This window comes from Cottoperca gobio, chromosome 23, assembly GCF_900634415.1.
Source record: "Cottoperca gobio chromosome 23, fCotGob3.1, whole genome shotgun sequence".
NCBI classification, from domain to species: Eukaryota; Metazoa; Chordata; class Actinopteri; order Perciformes; family Bovichtidae; genus Cottoperca; species Cottoperca gobio.
Window position 1 is genome coordinate 6,655,447 of NC_041377.1, and position 22,054 is coordinate 6,677,500.

The 22,054-nt window shown below is 39.7% G+C and overlaps 2 protein-coding genes across 2 annotated transcripts in view; one reads left to right on the forward strand and one right to left on the reverse strand.

Moving 5' to 3' along the window:
* Positions 1–235: 235 nt before the first annotated feature.
* sult4a1 (sulfotransferase family 4A, member 1) lies at positions 236–18,718 on the reverse strand. The gene is given in 8 exon segments (XM_029462448.1): positions 236–4,039; positions 7,587–7,725; positions 10,160–10,254; positions 10,491–10,535; positions 10,538–10,616; positions 11,081–11,161; positions 12,149–12,279; positions 18,411–18,718. Coding segments are annotated over 8 exon segments (852 nt in total). The 5' UTR covers positions 18,580–18,718; the 3' UTR covers positions 236–3,926.
* A 1,244-nt stretch (positions 18,719–19,962) lies between these two features.
* Positions 19,963–22,054, forward strand: part of pnpla3 (patatin-like phospholipase domain containing 3) — a 9,119-nt gene continuing 7,027 nt past the window's right edge. Inside the window, exons 1-3 of the mRNA XM_029462547.1 lie at positions 19,963–20,247; positions 21,105–21,337; positions 21,455–21,520. Of these exons, the coding sequence (XP_029318407.1) occupies positions 20,061–20,247; positions 21,105–21,337; positions 21,455–21,520 (486 nt within the window). The 5' untranslated portion in view covers positions 19,963–20,060. The remainder of the gene's footprint in view (positions 20,248–21,104; positions 21,338–21,454; positions 21,521–22,054) is intronic.

Consider the following 22,054-nt stretch of genomic DNA (forward strand, 5'->3'; position numbering starts at 1 on the left):
GGCTAACATTAGCTAACAAGGCTGCAACAGCAAAACCCCTGGGTGTATTGAACAGAGTCTTGTCCATGTGGATCAGACATAGTTAGGGTTTTGTTTTAAAAATCCATTGACTGTAATTTTCTATTTCTCCTGATAGCAGCACTTTAAGAGCACTTCACACATTTTTGCAAAAGGTAGATGTTCAGAACAAGACTTTAGACACTGAAGAGTTGAAAGAAAAAGAACAGTCATCAAATATTGCCTGAAGACACAACTTTATTAATAAACCAGCAAGCAAAGCATGTAAAATACAACGCCCAGGAAACAGAGACAGGCATGTATAAAAACCCAAACAAACCATAAAGTGGAGATGGGCAGCTGAATCCTTGCCAACGGTTATAAACAGAGTGACAGAGAGAAGGAAGAAGAATGAAAGGAAAGAAGGAGCAGCCATAAAAGAGGCGGCGTGACGAGTGTGAGCTGAGGTTGTCGTTTACATCCACACAATAAACACATTCACAAGTGTATGGTAGCGCGCACAGACTGGGGAGGAGGTGCTGGACTGGTTGTAAGTGATGCCTCAGGTAAATAGTCTGACTCCAGATATTGATGTCGAGTTGCAGAATACAAAACATAGTTAATGCTGGTTATGGGTTAATACTCTGCTCTCCTCTCTTGCAGCCCAAACCTGACATTTCTGAGCTAAGAGAGAGAAAGAGAGAGAGAGAGAAAGGACACTGTTCACCCATCAGTGGTAATATGAAGCACGGTTAACACAGGAAAATAGTGTTTGGACTACCAAGTGGGTATGAATGGGTATATCAGATCTGATAGCTAAAAGGTCAAGTGTAAAATGCATCCAAGAAGCATTAGAGATGGACTGACATCCGATTGCCAAACTACCTCGGGAGGTGGTTTGAGGTGTTTAATAGGTGTGAATTCATCCATCTCTCTAGGATGCATACTCTTTGTTCTTCCCAAGTGTAACTACCTCAGTAAAAAGTGTTTTGGAATAGCCTGTACATGGTCTGCTCCCACGATAACGGCAGGACTGATATCACACTGAAATTAAATATCACATGCAAAGTGATGGATATATGTAGGTGTAAGAGTCTCTGTACATGTGTGTATCTTTCTATGCAAACAAATTCAATTAAAAAAGAAAGCAAATGAAGTCAAGGCCCCTCTTAAAATTCATCCACACAGAACTTAAACTTTAAAGACGAGGGTCTAAAATCTGCCTTTACACCCGGGAGACATGGTATATCATCTACTGTGTTTGGCACACCTGCAGCTGCTCATTTTAATATATTTGTATGCAAAATGGCAGTTTAAATCTCAAGCAAAGTGTTGAGGAGCGTAGTGTGCTACTTCTTAAAGGCCTTATTCTAGAAGTTCTATGTGATTAAAGAACCTTTGGAATTATTCTGATGGCGTAAACCTTTGTTTTAGAAAATTCTATTGCCAATTGGTGCCTTCTGTCAATCATTTCCATGTCAGATACTACCACTGTATTGTTTTTCATACTACCACTGAGAGGCGCCAAAGATACACATTCTTTAATTGCACACAGAGTGGTTTTAAAGATCAGACAAATTCTTGAATTTAATGTCTGAGTCAGGCTGGAAACCCTGATGTATAACTGAGCACTGACAAGACATAACTCTCTCTCTCTCTCTCTCTCTCTCTCTCTCTCTCTCTCTCTCTCTCTCTCTCTCTCTCTCAAACACACACTCACAAACATCCATACACACGCATAAAGCTCATATATAAGTGACAATCTGTGATGGAGGCTGTAAAACCCTGCAGCACTTTGAGCAACAACAAAAAAAACAATGATAATCTTGCACAACAATCTCCCAGCTGTGACGCTGAGCTGCTGGATCGATTCTTAGGCGTGATAGGCTTCCTCTCTATAGGTTTGGCTTCATTTCTTACAGTTATCTTCCATGCCTCTACCTGGCTTGGAGCCACTGCTGCATCAAGACGGCTGCTAATGCACTCAGTTTCAGGGTTAGACCGATATATCGGCCTGACAGATTAAAGGGCAGATATTAGTGTTGTCTGTAAAACCTGTAAGTGTCCTTGTGCAGTTGGTTATAGTTATAATATGGTAATTGGAAGATACGTTTTATTCAGCCATTGTGTCAAAGTTGTCTTTTCAACAGCAGGATGTTGCTTAGGTAAGTTAGTTCCAGACTTACAGGAAGTATTGTATTCCAGTTTCCTCACCAATAAATACTGTAGGTGTGTATGTGTGTGGTCTGACCTATAGAGCTACTAAGCTCTAATAAAACGGTTTCACTAGCCTGCGCCTCTCTGGAAAGGTCTAGTGTCTCATGATGGTGTAAATGTTTCAGAGGGTATATCCACCTGACAACCCTGAGCCCACGTACAGATATTTGTGGCCGATCAACGCTGCAAATAACAATTCAAAGCGATGTGTCTGTTCTCGAACGGGAAGGAAGATTGTTGTTGTCTCCAGAGGGGGAACTTGAGCAGCTTAAAGCTCTCCACTGATGGCGCACAAGTTATGCGCATGCACAAAGGCGTTTATGCTCAGCGCGTTGCAGTACTCTCTGAAACGCCAGATGGCGTACAAAGAAAACGTTCTGTGAAGAAGCGAAAAATCAACAAGTGTTGCCGGCAATACGCCATAGACCAAACATGTAACTCCTCAATGCTGAGGAGGAATGTCAAATGCTCATGTACGTCTATAACGCATTTAAACAACCCGTGTAACGAAAGGAGTCAAATGTTTGGAACAACAAATGTATTTAATGAAACGAAGGTTGAACTATTGAATATCTTGTAAACAGCTGCAGGTAAATGTAGATTTATTTGTAGGTCTCCTGCTTTTAAAGCATTTTAAAAAAGATCTTTAAAAAAATCCTGAGACATTTTAATAGTGAACATGTATTCATCATTTTACTTCTTAAGTTTTTATTTTTTATTTCTCAGTATTTGTGGCAGTCATGTCTAAAAAGACCGAGCACCGTGACAATCTGCGAAGCCTTAACGCTTTACGCAAAATAAGACACCACTGTGGACGCTACAGCTTGGTTTCAGCCTATTTGCTGGTGTTCTCACAGGCTAGTGGACATTAGCATACGACCGGTCGTAGTAGTAGTAGTATTAGGCTAAGCTAAGTAGCCCATACACATCTCTCTGTGGCATCCACCTCCAGCTTCTCCTAGGAATTCCCCACTATCTATAACCCTCCAGCATGTTCTGGGTCTGCTCCACGGCGGGGCAACACAATGAACCCCTTTATCTCAACGCTATGACAGCAGGCTCTTTGCCCCGACATTTGAATGTTTTGAATACTTTTGCCTTTAAAGGTAGCCGGACAACACTTCTCACTATCTGTTTTCTAGCTAACCCTTTATTGATCGGCAAACAATAGAGCAACTTCGTCTGGAAAGCGAGACAACCATCACATGAAAACGCTGAATGTCTGAACTGGCTGTTTGTTCATGTCATGTATTTCAGTCACAAATATCTGCACGTAGCTTGAATCCCTGTCATGAACGTGTTATTGTTTTGAGATTGCGACTATAAATGTTGACAATACTTCTGGTCAAAGGTATCAGTATCTGCCTTCAAAAGCCTATATCGGTCAAACCCTGGTTAGTATGTACACATATACACACACAGCAGTGGGAACATACTGTGGAGGTAGGGGTTGAGGGAGGTTTGGTATAACTATTAATTGAGAAATGTCTACAAATGAATCTGGGTTTGTTTTTTGATCAGTCCACAAGGGTGACATTTTTTAACTTGCTGACTTGAGACGGATTGCATTGTGGGAAAAGTCTTGTAGTGTAATCCTGCTGTCAGACTGTACCAATGAACTTCAGACTGATGGACTGAACGGAGACAGAGGATCGTGGGTTTGGTCGATTGCACAGGAGTAGATCAGTGGGGTCAGGGGGGTCAGGTGCTCCTCACAGGCAGAAGTCAAAGGTCAGGTCGGATTTGCCCATCTTCTGTCTGTACACCGTGTCAAACTTTTCATTCATAGACACTGTGAAGACGTCCTTCCACAGACCAGCACGACCTGCGGGCAGGATACACAGGGAGAGGGAAGGATTTTGAATATTAGTAAAACGCTCAGTTAGAACAGCAAACCTGAAACTGATTCAACACCCAAAATGTTCGGATTAGGCTGGATTACCAACAGAGCAACTGCCCCAACTGTGTGTGTGTTTTAATGTGCTAATTCAATAGAATGTTTGTAAATGGGAATATGCGCCATGTCCTAAATACTAAAACCTTTGGTACCAGTAAGTTAACAGTGCAGGACACTGACACGTACAGCCAAACTAAAAGAGAAAATGCAAACATTGGTTAGTGAAACATTGGTATGGCAACAAAAAGGACTCAGTTTGTACATTTCTCTTTTGAGAAGAAAATCTATTTCTGCAGCTTTTAAGCACATCTCACTGTCATGTACAGATGAGGTTATTTCAGACTTGTTTTTTAATTTATGAATTCATGAGGGGAAAGATTCACGACACTACATTTGTTTCCCAGACAACAGGGCTATGACTAAAACAGATTCATTTGCTGATGCCCACTCCTAAACTACCACCAATAATTACATTTATTCCTTAGGGAATTCCAAACACTAGATGTGTGAGATTAGTTATATTTTCATCTTTTTAATCTTTTCGACAACATGTTGCTGAATGAAGTTGATTCTTCATTTACAGGCAGAAATAATTAATTGAGTCCATTCCTAATTTCCTGTTCCAGCACCATAAGTAAATCAAAAAAAGGGCGCACGATATCCTCAAATTGCTGTTTTAATATATTTGCAGTTGACTTCAAGGCGTTTAGTCTTGCTTTAGTACCAACACAGTCTTTATGTAGCTCTGCTCAGGAGTTATGACGTCGTTACAAATATTCTGCATGATGAATGTAATGTAAAAACCCACGTGAATTCTGATGATTCATCGGACAGTGTCAGGTGCTGAGTTTAGTTCAGCCTGCCGTGGGTCTGACTCACCTGCTGCGGCGTGTGTGTGAGACAGATCAAACTGACAGCTGTCAGCTGTGTGTTAAGCCTATAGCACACCAGACACCAGACTTCCATGCACTAAAAGAAAAAGAATTAGATGGGGAAACTGAAAAAAACAAAACAATAGATGACAGAAACCATAAGTAAACATCAAAATAAAAATAGGAATGGAAACATAAACCAAAATGAATAATTATAAAAAAAAAATAGGGAATAAACATAGAATATGGGTTAAATCAAAGTGGACTGGGCCTGCAAGTTGAAATGACATTCATTAGCTGAAATGCAATATGTGGTGTAGATGCAACACGTGTCCACATGGTGGCGCGATAATCATCTCAAACTGAGATTATGTTCAATATAAAATGCATTTTAAAAAGGGCATTATGAAATAAATAATCTAATAAATAAATAGTGTTTTTATTCTATTTCATTTTAATTTAACTATACAAACAGTTTTAATGTCCGTTTTTATTTCATAGTGGCATTTTTTACACTTTGATTTCAAGTTCAAGTCCAGTTTCAAGTTAATTTCATAATTTCACTTTTCATAGGAGCGGTGTTTCAGCCCTCACACACACTGTTGTCGCTCTACCTATCAGGAGCTAACTGGCTAAATCTGGTAGCTGTTGTCGAGCCAGCTAGCTTGAGAGGCAACGGCAGGCGATTGGCTGACAGGTGAGAACGCTACTGTCATGAAAAGCGACATTATAATATGAAATCAAATGGGACATTATGAAGGGGCATGAAATGAATGGGAAAAATTGTATTGTGGAATAAAAATGAACTCCTAATAAACATGTCGAGGAAATAACATTTCGTAATAATGATTTGAGGCATTTCACAAGTATGTGTTTAGGGTTTGATGTGTAAGTGTCCTGCTCCAAAGCCTCACTGCTCAGCTCACTTCTACAACCTCTGCTGACTTTGACATTGTCTGATCGTCTCACAATGTGTGTGTTAAAACAGAAACATATCCCAGCTAAAGGGAAACATGTCTTGTAAAACTGGTTTCAGGACTCTCTGGCCCTGATCTAATAATAACGTCATAATAGTAAACAGTATGTAAATTGAGACTACACTATATTTCCACTATATCAGATGACCCGGCCTGCTGTACAGAATGTTTTAGGTAGAGTTTCCATGCGGTGTCCTGTCCCACTGAAAGCATTCTCTATGTGCACCACAGGTCAGTAACATAACATAACTCATTGAACCCTTTAGCCTTTTAGTTAAATAAGAACCATGTACAACACAGGGGAATAACCTTGCAGTAAAACATATACACATTTATAATTTCCTAATCATTTCTTGTTGAGTTTATAAACAGATTTCCACAGGATTAAGTAAATATGTATTAATCCATCAATCTCCATATATGTTGTTGAATTGTTTGCTTGCCTGTAGACAGATGTCACATTCATCGCTTAATATCTTTTTGTTATTTGGCTGAAAATAAAGCCCACGCTCAAAGCGTTCACTGCAGGTTATTGGCCTGAAATGACTTCTGATCCACAGACGTTATGATCCCTAAAGATTTACAGCAAATTCCAAAACAAAAGAAGATGTGATTTATTGTTTCTCTACCTGTCTGGTCTTTATATAGCTTTGTGAGAGGAGCTCTGGTAGCTCAGTCGATATCATTAGATCATCATGATATGAATCAGGCCTGGGCTAATGGCTCTGAGAAAGGAACATTAACTACATTTATGCTTTCTCTCCTCTCAGCACCCCTTCTCTTCTGTCTGTATGGTTCTTTCTCTCAGTATATCCGAGACACATGGTATTACCATTATGCATTTGTGACTTTTCTTTTCTGCCAAAATCGTTTTAATAATTTAAATCTTATGCAAGTCGAGAGCAGCCTTCTTGATTTTAAACATACATTTTAAACGCCACACTGTTTGGGATTCACAATGCCGTTATACCACGTAATCGAAGGGGACATGTTTAAAGCCATTAAAGGTGAAACCCACCACATTTAACACATAAAGATCACTTTCCCTGTCATGAAAAGAGGCCTGTGGAGATAGTTGTTTCATTGTATTCTGTGGCTCTGAAGGAGTTATTTCGTGTCTGAGAAAATAACCCTGATGATGTCATTAGTTTGGGTTTAGAGCCCACAAAACAGGGAGAAAGAGAACTACTTAGGCTGGCCTTCCACTGATAAAGCAAAACTCAAATAAAATCCTTGATGCATTTGGTGTGTGAGTCAATTGGTTTTGGTGGTTTGCTATAATTGACCTGCTTTCGGATCTTGAAAATAATTTAGAAATGCATTGACTCAAGAGTGATTGACCTTACAAAATGCAGTTGTGATGAATAACACATTGAAATGAGGACAACACGACTGTGCACGCAAGCTTTCGAAAGATCATGGGACACCGACTGTAAAACGCAGTGAAAGTGAAGTAAAAAATGGTTTAAGGACACATTTGGAGGATCTGATGCTTTAGAGTTGTTACTGTCAGTGTCAGCTGGGCCTACAACAAAAGCCCTTTCCCCCAGACCTCAGGGAGCCAGGAACTCAAAACTATGTCTAGTTAGCTGACTATAGGACCTGAGCATTTCCTCTCCCACTCACCCCTGCAGATGGACAGCGCCTCCGAGTTGCTGCACTGCTCGATGAGCTGGTTGCAGCTCTCCACCATGCCCTCCAGCTGAGCCTTGTCACAGGAAACACCCAGGAACTGGGCTAACTGTTGCACCAATGTCCCCAGATCCTGGTGAGGAGAGGAGAAACAATGGCAGTGATGAAAATGGGAAATATATGAAAGCATTATCACACGCTGTGGAGAACACACAGTTCCCTATGCTTACACAATATATGTGGCATAAAGGTGAGACACACAGATTATAAATATATGAGCCGTAAGGACAAAATGTACAGCTCTGCACAGACAATACGTCATAAACAAAGCATATATGGGTTTAGTTTACAGCCCTGGGTTATACATAGCTACACGTCCATGTGTTTGTTCAAGGCAGGTTCAGAGATCACTAAAGCTGTTACACAAATGATGGTAAAGTCTCTCTTTCTCTCTTTAAAAGTGCAATGTGTAGTTCTGAGCTAAGTATGTTATTTGTTTGTATGTAAAAGTCTACAGTCATGCAAGCAGCTGTGTTTAGATAGTGACCCTGGATTTACGAAGATCTCCCGGGTTAGGCATTGACCTCAAACGCTTAAGGTTAGGATCGTTCGTCAGGCAGAGAGTCCTGCAAGAGTTTTTTGCAACGTTTCATATAAATGGGGATTATCACGTCGACACGACCGAACCGAGGCTGTACCCTGCACAGCGGTGCTTGTCGGTGTCTGGTCACAATGACATACTAACATGCAGATACTGTATTTAGCAAGTAGGCTATAACACTTGTTCAACACCTCGTTTTACCGTATTAGGATACTACCAATTGATTTGAATTTACACTTTGGTTTTTGAAAAGATTAATAAAGAAACAAAATATAACTTGTTAATCAGTTAGCTTCAGAGGAACTGGTAGCCAACTTCATGTTTAAAGGTTAAAGGAAACACTAGTGCACTCTCTGCATTGGGCCTATAGATGTGGAAGATCACCAGATGAGCGTGTCACTTCATGCGCCACTGAACAACTTTCATAGTATTGAACGGGACCCCGCCTCCAACGCTCTATCCAGTTTTCTTTATAGTTTTCACATCCAGCAGACACAGAGCAACAATAGCATTTATTTTGACCTGTGTTTCTGGACTATCGATGAATTAAGTCCAACATTTACTCTCCATTTAGCTCTGATTTGCTCTCCACCAACAACCTTTTTTATTTTTTTTTTAATGTAGCTAACGTAGCATCGGCACTTCGCGACCAGGAAAACAATTTCATGCAGCACTGCACTTACACAGCTTACATTTCTTTCATTTCTTTCACGTTTTGTCCAAAAACATTTACAGTATTTTTTAACAAGCAGACACATGCAAGTTAAAATGTGATCATTTCAAATGAGCTCTCTCTGTAAGCACCTGCTCCACGTATGGCAATTTACATCAAGTAAATAAAGGACAAATACCCTCACAATACAGCATCTCACATATGTTTCAATGAAGAGTTGAGGAGGACAAAACTCTTTGACTAGTTTATTGCTGAATTTCCATCACATTTGTTTTTGTATTCATGCACTATGTATCTATAAAATAAAGTTGTTTAACAAAACCAAAAGCAATGTCAGTTGTATTCTCCTTTCAATTCTAAGAAATCCATTCTGAAAAAAAAAAAGCATATCTGCATAACCTCGAAAAAGAGCCTCGTAAAAGCAATAACCCAGATAATGTAAAAAGGGACCTTTGGCAAAGCAAAGGGCAAATATTGATTTGACATATTATGTTCCTTTTCTTTGACTGCTCTGTATGTTCTGTACAAAACATAGATAAGATCCATGTGTCTGCCACGCTGTGTGAAAAGACGTAGGCCATAGGGAATCAAACGGAAGGTTAGAGTAGGCCATGGCTGGTAAAGAACACTTTGGGGACTGGGCTTGAATTATGAAGGAAATGTGGTGACTCTGGTATGAAAAGTAAAAAGAAACATTTTCTTTACCTGCATGGACTTTGTGAGCATAGGCGTGAGGTACACGTCCCTACAATGACTTGATGCCAAACAAAAAAAAAGATGAAGAGTGAAAGAGAGAGCTGTGGGGGAATACCTGATCTGATGTCTTTAACGTTTCAAATATTGAAAAGCAGTTTTGCATTGCATTCTGCATGAACTCCCTGTCTGACGATCTCAGCCTTGCAGAATCAGTAACATCTGTAATTTCGTATTTGTCTTTCCCACTTAAACAGTCCGTCTAAAGAGAATTTCAATCTTGGAACCAAGCTTTCTGTTATCCTAAAACTAGCTTATAAATTGGCTACTTGTGAAACAATCCAGTTGTAGACATCATTGACTCGCAACTCCAACTCCATTCTCACATATCAAGTTGTTAATCCGACTGTTAACAGTTGACTGGCGGACGGAAGAGGAAGTCTTGGCCCATATATAAATAAATCCCCCTTGCCCCCAAAGGCTTATCATCTTCAGACCAATATAAGATTAACTGGGGGATGACTTGGAGTTAGATAATGTCAAAATAAGAGCTTGCATACAAAGGCTTAAAGATACCATAAGAGACTGTGATGATGTTACCTTGTACATGTCTTCATATTTCAAGAAGAGGACATTAGAGTCCATACGATGTTCCCAAAATTCCTGAACATGTTCAAACCAGGAACCATATCCCACTGTGGGAAAGAGAGAGAGAGAGAGAGAGAGAGAGAGAGAGAGAGAGAGAGAGAGAGAGAGAGAGAGAGAGAGAGAGAGAGAGAGAGAGAGACACACACACGCACACACACACACACACACACACACACACACATACAGCTGGATGAATTGACAGTAGTTTAAGGAGAAAACAGTACAGGAGTACACTGACTTGTCAGATGGAAGGTCCCAGTCCTCCACTAACATACATACTTACGTTTGTCATGCATGAAGCGCCGGCAGAACTCCTGGAAGGTCCCCGGTAGCTCATGGTCCTGAGACTGCGGTGGAACTGGTAATAGGACACCACCAGGTCCTTAGGGTTCCGAGCCATGTAGATCACCTAGAAGAGAAGCACAGCAGTACTCGCTGTAGTCAGACGCCTGATATTAGTCCCATGCAATGCTGTTGTTGCAGTCCTCTAGAATATGGTTGTTGGAGATGATGGGATATGGGTCATCTTTCAAAGATTGCATATTAGAGACTAGATTGACTACACTGTGGTAGAAAATACAGATATTAATAATATAATTAACATTTATTAATTAACCTTTTGATTGAATACACATTTAATTTGCATTAAGGATTATTGTTGTTATTGTAAAATAATTCTACTGTATGTGCATGTATGGTTTACTTTAGAGTTTTGCCTGAACTCATGTTATGTTATTAAATATAATACAATTCAGGGCACAATTTGTCAATACCTGATACCTACCTCAAAACACAACTACCCATTCTGAACACTTCTTAATTAATGCACTGTATCATGACTGCTTATGTACTGTCCAATCTCGGTGGACTGACCTTGGCCTCTCCGTTGTGCATGGCTGTGGGAAGGAATCGATAGGGAAGATGGCTTTTGATCAGACGAGGAGACGTCAGCTCCTGTGGAAACACAAAGAAAGTTATTACTTTAATCTGTATTCTGTTTTCCCTTAATGCTCTGTTGTTGCTATGTGCGTCTTATTGGCTCAAAAGGTCCCTTTATCTGTAGCTCCATTTCTTGGAAAATGTGAAAATACATGCAATATTGAAGTTCCAGCTAGCCACAATGCTATCACTGTGTCTGCTCTGTATGTGTTCAATTAATATTAACAATAACAACAATGGAGCTTAAAGAAATATGTGAATATAGATCATCACATTCATTCCTTTTTTGTTGAAGGCATTTTGCTGAAAGGACATTAAGTGCATTTCCATCCATCTGTTTTTATGCGATTTTATCAATTTACATAAATCAGAGTCCCAGTAGCTCCTAGTATGAATCCACCTTTAAAAAGAAAAACGGGATCCTGCGTTCCCCGCCTGGTAAATGTCTACGTACACCTCACCCTCACGCATTCTTTAATAAACATGTAGCACACGCTGAAATGACCTCATCAGGGACTTTGTGCAGAGCCACATTATAGTGTTTTCAAAGTTCCCACTATGAGTAATTTGACCTTTAAGTATGAAATCAGTGTTGTAAGAAAGGGGGATGGGATTGGTTGGGTACACCCTGATCGATGGTCGATGGTTGGTTCGGAGCTTAAGAAAGTTGATCTGAGAAAGACAGCTTTCAGATTAACAGCAGCTATTCAGAAAACAAATCCAAAAACAAAAGTAAATCATTTAGCAGGTGCTGTTTGGACAGACAGTCCTTGTGATCGCAAGCGAGGCTAGCCTTGTTTTGACTGTGCCGGGTGTAAAATTGAGACCAGCACACTCTCACGTTTCAAATCTAAACAAGGTGTTGGTTTGTCGTAATGCTGCTTCACCTGAGGCATAGTCACGACAGACATGTATTATTTTGCTTAATCTAAAAGCCCCCGCAGAGCAAGAACTCCTGCAGTTCTAAAATGATGAATGCTAACCTGATTTCAACTACATTACCTGTATGATGTCCAGGCCAGGTTGGGGGTACTCTAAGACAGGCAGCTGTTCATCGATGTTCATGAGGCCGATCTCATCTGGGTCTGCTCCCTGACTCACTAGATACACAATCTCCTGAAGTAGACTGGTGCCTACGAGGAGAGATAACAGAGTCAGAGGACTATTAGTCCTTTAGGGAGTGAACAATGGAGGGGTTGTATACAGAAGATGAACTTAGTAAAAAAAAAATAAGACTGAATACAAGCCAAAGAATGTGTCAGCAAAAGTCTTGTGATCACAGAAGGGCCAAACATACCTGTAGTTCTATGTGTGTGAAAGTGGAAAGGTTAGCTGCCCCAATCCCGTGCACTATCCAATTTTCTATGCCATTTAAAAAAGGCAATAAAACATATCAAGCATATACATAAATAAATAAATACAAATGATATCATAATAAAATGGGTTGAATAATTATTTGAAAGGTCTCAGTTGTAGTGATGTATTATATTCTATGGAGCCTTGCTCTCATCATCTAAATGAATGCTAATGATTGCTCCGCATCAGAATGTAAACATATTTGCTGTTAGTGATAAAGTAATAAAGTGGTGATAATATGTCAGGTGTTGTTTTATTCTCCCCACTGGCCCAAACTATCTAAATTCATGCAGCTTTAAAAAACTACTCCACTGATATAGCATCTAAATCAATGCAGCTGAATCACCTTTTCTATTCCACAAATCCTTCTTCCTTGTCAAAACCTGGTGCCCACATTACCCAGCATGCAACTAGACCATGGGAAAATAAGTACTTTTTCACTTTTTTCAGTCAGCCTGGTGATTCAATCCTAAACGTGCTGCTCTTACCAACAATAACAGTTTGTTGAGTCGTTCTCATCAACATACTGTTTGTTGTCACGCCAATCTGCGTTGTCCCTGTGGTTCAATTTGGTTTGCAGATATGCTTGCATGTGCCGATCCAATTTGACATTCCCCACACTACCTTTGGAAAACAAGTTTAAGTTTAAAAACAAAACTACGTGAAGGCTGCTGTGAGATGCCACCATGAGAACGCAGTGTGCAGTGTGGGGGCCTCGGGCTGGCCACATGCTGGATGTGTAACCATGTCATGGTTTATTTTGTCAGTTCTTTGAAAAGGCTCTAAAAGAAATCTTTTCATTTCACATTTGTGCCAGTTATGATGTTTTTTTGCATTCATGAAAGGGTCCAGTTATATTTGATACAAAAAAAATAAGATTTACCATCGAAATTCTTAGTAATGTTTGAAACAGTGTGTCCTTAATTTTAAGGAAACAAAAACAGCTTTTCATTTCTAGCCGGTTACAAAATTCTCCTCACCAGTTGATGATCAATATAGAGGACATGTAAACATCTGTATTGTTGCAATGTCTAGCCACTAATGTTACCCTAAACTCTGATAGCACCCAGGAACACCTTCCACAGGGGAAGTACAGAGCTAATCTATAACCTCAAGGATAATGTGCTCATTGGCTTTGGATATAACACTTGGTGATGACTGTGAACAGCAATCTAGCTCGCGATATTATCTTAAATTAGGCCTTTAGCAGATAAACTCCACATTTAATCGATTCCTTACACTTTTTCTCCCGTGGTTTTTGAATGCAACTGTACAAGAACAACCTCAGCTCAGATGCAAAGCAGTAGACCACACAAAGTCACAAAACATCCCCCCCAAGTGTTGAAGTGTGCAGAAAGGTTATCAGCAAATTGGCTCGGGAAGCAGAACTGTTTAACAGGAGTCCATGACATGGGTTTTTATGGCTGAGCGGCGCCACACAAGCCAAAGATCCACATGCCAGCTCTAGTGTAAAGCAAGTCGTGGAGCGATGGAGGAATCTGGGTTTGGTGGATGCCAGGAGAACGCTACCTGCCTGAACTGTAAGATTTGGTTCATTTATGTTAGCAACATTTTTCCATAATGTAGGCCTATGTTAATATTTCTCTATCATTGTGAAGAGTAGGTCTTTATCTTAGTTGCTCTTGCTTTCAATTATTTCAAAACGTGAACATGTGAACAAAGAAAACCCCTCAGTGTCATCATTTAGTTTAAAGGGGCACTTTTGTGTTGCACCTGCATAACGCTGGGGAAGTTGCGAGAGACAGTTTATATAAAGAATGGTCAAAATTGACGCAGCGGAGATTGAGATATTCTGATTTATAGTTTATAAGGTTCAAGCTCCAAAAATCAATGAATCCTAAACTTCCCATAATGCAATTACATTAGCTTTCATTAGACTCTCCCTGCCTGGTAAATGTTCAAGTCTTTCAAACTCCATGTACCGAGTTTCCGAGTGCAGGTAAGAATTTGTGATCTGTAAATCCAAGCTTAGATAATGACTTAATGACCTTAATGACATTGTCAGGGATATTCTTTTCAGAATACAGAAAGCTCCTCCAGAGCCACAGAAGACATTATACTGTCTTTCCAAGGCTGAGTCATGCCCCCCATGACGAGTGGTGATCGTGTGCTTATTCGTTATCGTTTGAATTTTTCAATCTTCTGATTGCAGTGCACAGCATGCAACCAGAGCAGAGGCATGGTCTCTACTCAGTGTGTGTGTGTGTGTGTGTGTGTGTGTGTGTGTGTGTGTGTGTGTGTGTGTGTGTGTGTGTGTGTGTGTGTGTGTGTGTGTGTGTGTGTGTGTTTATAGAATCTTGCAAATCCCATTGGCCATGACTGTCACATGGGAGCCAATGGCCTCACAGCTTTGCAGCTTCCCAACCATGTGTCTTGCCGTGTGCTTTCTTTCCCTCTGCACCAGAAGAGGATAGCTACACCAACACGGAACAAGGGGAAGAAAACAAGTTCCTGCTTTTGGATGTTTTTCTCTCAAAAGAAACAGTGGAGTTCTTTAAACATAAATGTATCAATGTTTTCACTCCACAATGTCATCTTACAGCTTGGAGGACATTGCATTTATTTGTGTGTGTCCTTGTATTTTAAAGGGTTTCCGGAGCAAGACACATTACATAGATATTGCCAGCATTAAAATGGTTAATAAGGAAACTTCAGAGAAACAGAGGAGAGGGCATTTGCAAATTGATTTGGAAGCCAAAAAGAACATGAAGTTCAGATCAGGGATTTATTGTTTTTGTCTACAGATGTGAGGGAACATTCCAAATCCTGCTGTGATGAACGAAAGCAAGGGTTTCAAAAGTGAAGCCAATGCAAAAGTGCCTTAAACCTGCATTATTTTGTTTGGTTGCAAAGAAAAGTCTCCTTGTATAGAAGTCTTTGAGAAAATGACCCTACTTCTCACTTCATTAATTACCTCAGTGAGTTTATAGTCTCAATCGCTAGTTTAAAGTCTTCTTTAACACAGCATGATATCATTTTTTAAATTATGGTGCCATTAATATATTATTATAATTGTATTTGTTTTCAATTATTTTATATTATTTTGACAATTGCACTTTTATCTCCCCTGTAAGCATGAGAGGTAGACTGAGGTCCAGGAGAGTCTAAATTAATCATGTCCGTGTACAGTTAGCATAAGGCCTCTTTCTGCATGGTAGAATGCAGCACAAATCTGTGCTTGCAGAGCAAAACCTAAACAGGAAGCAGCACGGTCTGTTACACACAGGAGAGTTTGGCTCCATTGCTTTCTCTCACAGTATTATGTAACAGAATGAGTATGATGCAGCAACGCGATCCACTCACTAACATCTGCATACAAATTCATTCATGCAAATAAACCCATCAAGCATCATTCATTGTAAAGAAATAGGGTGTATGCTTTCATCATCAGTCATATGCTGCTTTACCTCATTAAACCCTATTAGACCCCTCTAGTATTTTGGCTTGTTTACAGTCACAGTATCATTTAAACTATGCTTAAAGGTGCAATGTGTAAAACATAAAAACAGTGTTGATGTTATGTCAAAGAGGTCTATGTATTGTGTTGCAGAGATATCTCTTGAAGTTAGCATGCTAACTGACTAGCCCTGGCCGGCAGGCAGGCCGACACGGGGGTAAAATATACACAGTAAATATATCAACACTAGAAGAGATATATATATATATATATATATATATATATATATATATGTATATGTATATATATATATATATATATATATATATATATATATATATATAGCTGTAGAATGCAATACACAAATAAAGAATATAAAACTTGGAATACAATAAATATGTCAAACTACTACAACTTAAATATAAACAGGTTAACATGTTATAGTAGGCTTTTTAAATAACTGATGAGTGATGAATTTAGATTGTATGGACCTTTTCTTTTTAAAGCAAGTGGCTCAGAACTACACATTGTACCTTCAAACTAAAGACCTGTTCACACCAGAAATTACAAGAGCAAATGTGTGGCAAACTCAATACATTCAAATGGAATCACTGGGATTTATGGATTCGCTCAGTAATAATAATAATAATAATAATAATAATAATAATAATAATAATAATAATAATAATAATAATAATAATAATAATAAGCTTTATTTGTATAGCACCTTTCATACAAGAACTGCAGCCCAAAGTGCTTCACAGAAAAACATAACAATTAATACAAGATTAGACAGAATAAGAGCATTTACAGTACAATAATCACAGTGTTGATGTAAATGAGTCTGAAGTACCATTATAAAAATAGCAGAATTAAAATAGTATAAAATAACTATTGTGCCTAGTTTCCCTATCTATGCAGTACTTAACGACCCTTCTGTCGGAAAACCACATTCATCACACCATTCTTGTAAATGTTTTAAACTATCAGGGCCATATTTTGAAAGGTTGAGATCAACAATGGGCCCCTGTGGCCCTTCAACTGGTTTACTCCCTTTGCTACACATTCCTGGTAGTCTTTGTATTGACGTTTATAGCTTCAACCTCTTTATTGACCTTTTAACGTATAACACACAGACGTCTCCGTGAGTCCAGATTCTTTCGGCAAAATCTTGGTTAAAGCCCGCTTCATAAACAAACCCTGTTTGTTAAGTTTTATGAAACCTATCGGTTAAAGCCAGTTTTTCGCCAATATAGTAGCGAAGTCTGTGTCATATTTTCTGCGTAAATTCAACTTTGGTGAACTCTGACCCTGAATGTGTGCTCTATTTTACCCTTTCAATAACTTTTTATTGAACAAAATGTTGTACAATTGTGAGCAAAGGAAAGAGGAGTAAACAGAACAGGAGAGAAAATGGAGAGAATCTCTGGGAGCTATTGTTGGTGATTAACACTAGACAGTTAGCGAGTTAGCAGTTAGCTCACAGGCTACAGCAGTTCACTATTAGTGTGGATGTCACCTATAAACTTATAAAAAGACATGCAGATTATTTTCAAAATATCATTGTTGGTGTGACCAGACCTTTATAGCCTACTGTTTCTCCTTTTATGATGGCTTGGTACTCAAATGTCATCTTCATACATTGATATAAGTGGATATCATTATGCCAGAGATATGAGAACCAGGGCCATTACCAGAATGCTGCACTTTTTCTTCAAAGCTTACTTACTTACTTACTACAGTTTAGAAAACATACTGGATGTGTGTTTTCCTAATTATCACTTAAGTCATTTTTGACTTTCTTCAGCCCACAGGTGTTCCTATGCTACTAAAATGCTAAACGAGTGCAAGACATATAATTCCCACGACATTAATCAAACTCCCTCTGTCCTTCTCCGTGCACTAACAGCGAGATCCAACTGCCCACCGGCCATCACATGACCGGACCCACCCAGCGCACAGCAGGGCACTGCGCTCCAGTCGAGCTGCAGCAACGCTGCGCAACGACACCCCGACGCTGGATGTAAACACTAACTTCCATCTGTGTCTGATAGCGCGTGTGGTTATTATTGTGTTTGGTGAAGGCCATCTTAGGCGTTTAGGCTAACTGATGCACTATCAGGCATTAATCGATTTATTTTGACTCCATTTGTTGACATTTGAAGGCTTGATAGAGGCCTATAAGATGTAGTTATGCTGCACAAGCGCAATATAAACAGGTATATTAGATAACTGTAACCCACTTATTGATGTTAAATACGAAACAAGCATGATTTGCAACTTTATGATGAGTGTGCATGCGAAATTAACCCTATTACTTATAGCCTATACGTTGTAATATACTTGCTCTGTGCTAGTAGTTATATTTACGTGAAACTTTGATCATCACAAGGAAAGCCTGCAGTCTCCGCTGGAGCACATCACAGCAAACAGCAAAGAAATGTACGGACACAGAGAGCACCGTGCCAGGTGACGCAGAGGCTTGTTTACCTGACTTTGGGTAGGTGACAATCCATATGTCGCTACTTCTGAGGGAGAAGTTGGCGATCTCCTCCATCTTCCCTCTGCAGAAGGGCGGCAGCCGCACTCCATCAAACTCGAAGTATTTGCTCTCAAACTCAATCGGCGTGCTCGGCGTGTCTGCCTCGCTCTCGGCCATCCTCGAAACGAGCCGCCAGTGCACGAACAAGAAAACGCGCACACCCACGCGAACAGTTTTTCAAACAGTCAATCAAACGTGCGGATGATGATGGTGATGATGAGGTTGATTTTGAAACACCGCTGCTGTGGATGCTGCACGGCAGATGGACGAGTTGACAAACAGCCAATCACGTGGAAGAGAAGTGATGTAATGCGCGCACACGAGTCCCAGCATCAGCACCACTCTCACCGAGCCCGAGGATGCGCGCGACTGCAGAAGAAGGATGCTTCACAACACATCTTACAGATGTACACGCAGTAAAACGTACCATAAAGCTTCTTTAATAATCCTATAACATTATGCTAGTGCATCATACAGCCTACTCAATTACCATACATACACTGTGTAAGCCTATAATATTATTTAACCTTTATTATTGGGTCTTACAATGTCAGTCTTATAGCTTTTATAGTGATTGAGTATTTTCAACTGTGTTAATTGTGTACTGTTTTTATAATATAACATTAATAATACATACACATCATACTTTAATACTTAATATAAAATCAAGAAGCCGCTAAAGTGAGGACAAACTATGCAAACCCAAATCTATGCTTTTTCTTCCTTGAAGGCTCTATTATCGTAAACACACACAGCAGGAGAATATTCTGTCACCCTCATAGAGAGTCTATGATCATCATATAATTGTCAAACAGGAAGAAATACATCTGTAAATGACTGTTAGGGAAATAAAACATAAGTAGGGGGAGGGTTTGTGTGCTTTTACTTTCTTTTCCTTTTCTAAAGGTCGTCATGACGTAACTGCGTGATGTCCATCCCACTTGGTGATGATTGGCTCTTATGTTGACTCATGAACTAACTGACGTGCATGAATCCAATCATGCTCTGAGCAACATATGTTGCATTTACATGTTCCTCGTAAATTTTGAGTTTATTATTATCCAGCAAAACTACAGGCACATTCAGTGATTTCATGCAGCCTCATGTTTTAATTCATTCGGATTATGGTTATTCAGTCTAGGTCTCCACATACGGCGAACAAGCTCATGGCACTTTAAACCGTAAATGTGTAACCTGATAGCTTCAACACGGGACAATAAAACCATTTCAATAGGTTCATCTTTTTAGGTTATCACTACGTTACACTAGGCTTACAAGTGCGTACATGTAAACAACACAATTGCAGTGACACTTCTATCTTTTGAAATGATATAAAATATAATCCCTTTCGTGGAAAAGGTCCAAAAAGACACATTACTGAACCACTCATGTGAGCGTACTGATACGTCTGACAGCACCTGAAGGCATCATTAGAAGTTCGTCCTCCCAGTACTTCCCTTTAAAGAGCCAGTTGTTGACTTGTGGAGTCAGTTATCCAATCTGCCTCTCTCCGCCGAGCCGGGGTATCAGCCGTGGGACTCCCGCCGCTAGGTGATCTGTCTGTTCTCAGGGCTCCCGAGCCGGGGCATGCCCCCGCCATGGTCGACCTAAATGGCGGCTGGAACCTGTCATTCGCCGGGTGCGGGTTTCTGGGAATTTACCATATTGGAGTTGCCAGCTGCCTGCAGGAGAAAGCGCCCTACCTCATCCAAGGGGCCACCAAGTTGTACGGGGCTTCAGCCGGTGCTCTGACCGCCTCGGTGCTCGCCAGCCAGGCGTCCTTAAGTAAGATAAACCGACAGAAAATATAGGACACAAGACCTGTGTATTAGTATTAATACAGGACCGGTATTAATAATGTTATTATTGTTTTATACTATTGGTATAGTTATTATTTATGGTTAACTATACAACGCTATTACTACACTATTACACGCCTATATGTCTCATATCCCATACTATATCACAATGTACCTTATGATTCTACATTCTATGATACTACATTACATTCATTCATTCATTATATTCGTACAGACAAACGCTGAGTACCATTACTTATTCATATCATCCTATGTATTTCGGTTGTGAGGTAAACTGCATTGTTGTTGTTTTCTATATTGAACTACACTGATTTTAATGCAAAATATAATGTATGAAATTTTGGAAATTTACATTTAACACCTTTCACTTCAGTTATTGGCTTGAGAAAACTGTTTGAATTTTAGTTGATTTCAGTAGATTTTAGTTGAATTTTTTCACAAAACGGCCCCAAAAGTGTCTTAATTTGAATTTAGGCCTAAAACTACCAAAATATATCATAAATGTACTTTCCATATTTTTCATATATGAAACATAGGTAGACTTCCCAGTGTCCAAAGCATACTTCTGTCAGAGGCGCCCTTTCACTTTCTCTCCCATGATTGAGCAATCATAAGATATCAGCAGATACATGTATTGACCAACTAGAAGCTGCATTGACCACAGCATGGGCTCGGAAGAGGGCTCGCTAAGGTCACTGACTCCTGTTAGGTTTAGTGAAAATGGATCCAGTCGCAGGTTAAAACTTGAAGATGTATTTATTTGTTTGCAGTCGATTGATCACATGGAATTCTCCTGAGCCTAAACTCTTTTTTCATTTTTAGTTAAATGTTGTGAAGATGTGATCGAGGTGGCAAAAGAGGCCAGGAAGAGGAACCTTGGCCCCCTTCACCCCACCTTCAATCTGGTCAAGGTGATAAGGTCTGGCCTGAATCGTGACCTGCCCTCTGATGCACATGTCCTGGCCTCGGGGCAGCTGTGTGTTTCGCTGACCAGAGTGTCTGACGGGGAAAACGTGCTTGTGTCAGAGTTTAACACCAAAGAGGAACTCATCCAGGTGCGGTAGTGACATTGAGATCTTTATAATCTGGAGAAACCTCTAGGGCCTCCGTTACAATATTCCAAACCACAGGAAGTGGATTTACTCTGGTTTAACCCTCCACTTTGTCCACAGGCACTGATCTGTAGCTGTTTCATTCCCATCTACTGCGGGCTGATTCCTCCGTCTTTCAGAGGAGTGGTAGGTGTCGTTGTTTCAATTTCTACTCATCAAGGTTTAACTTTGGTTTCCCCTTTTGGGATGCACAATTATTACAAAATCGTATTTCTATTATTCTCCTGGAATAGTCACATTGTTTGCTTCATTACATGTTTAAAACCATTTATTAGGAACCATGTACTCAAATGAATGAAAAGTGAAAAAGAGTAGAAAGTTTCAGTGGCAAAGAAAGATAGAAATCCAACACAGATCCTTTTTTATTTTTTAAGAAAAATGTGGTAAACGGCAGATATTCTGAATGGGAAATCCTCATGAATCTGAATGTGGAAATGTTGTATTAAAAGTAGATCATATTGTGTAATTTGAAGATAATTTGGATTGCCTTTGAGTGAAGCTGCTATGAGATCATTGTTTTCTCTGAAATAATAATCAGGATGAGTCATTTGCATGTTTAGAAAACAGATTTGTTTGGACTTTGACAGTGATCTTTTCCAATTCACCGAGCTGCGGCTACTGTGAACTGGCCTCACTAATCAAACCTGCTTCCTCTCCTCT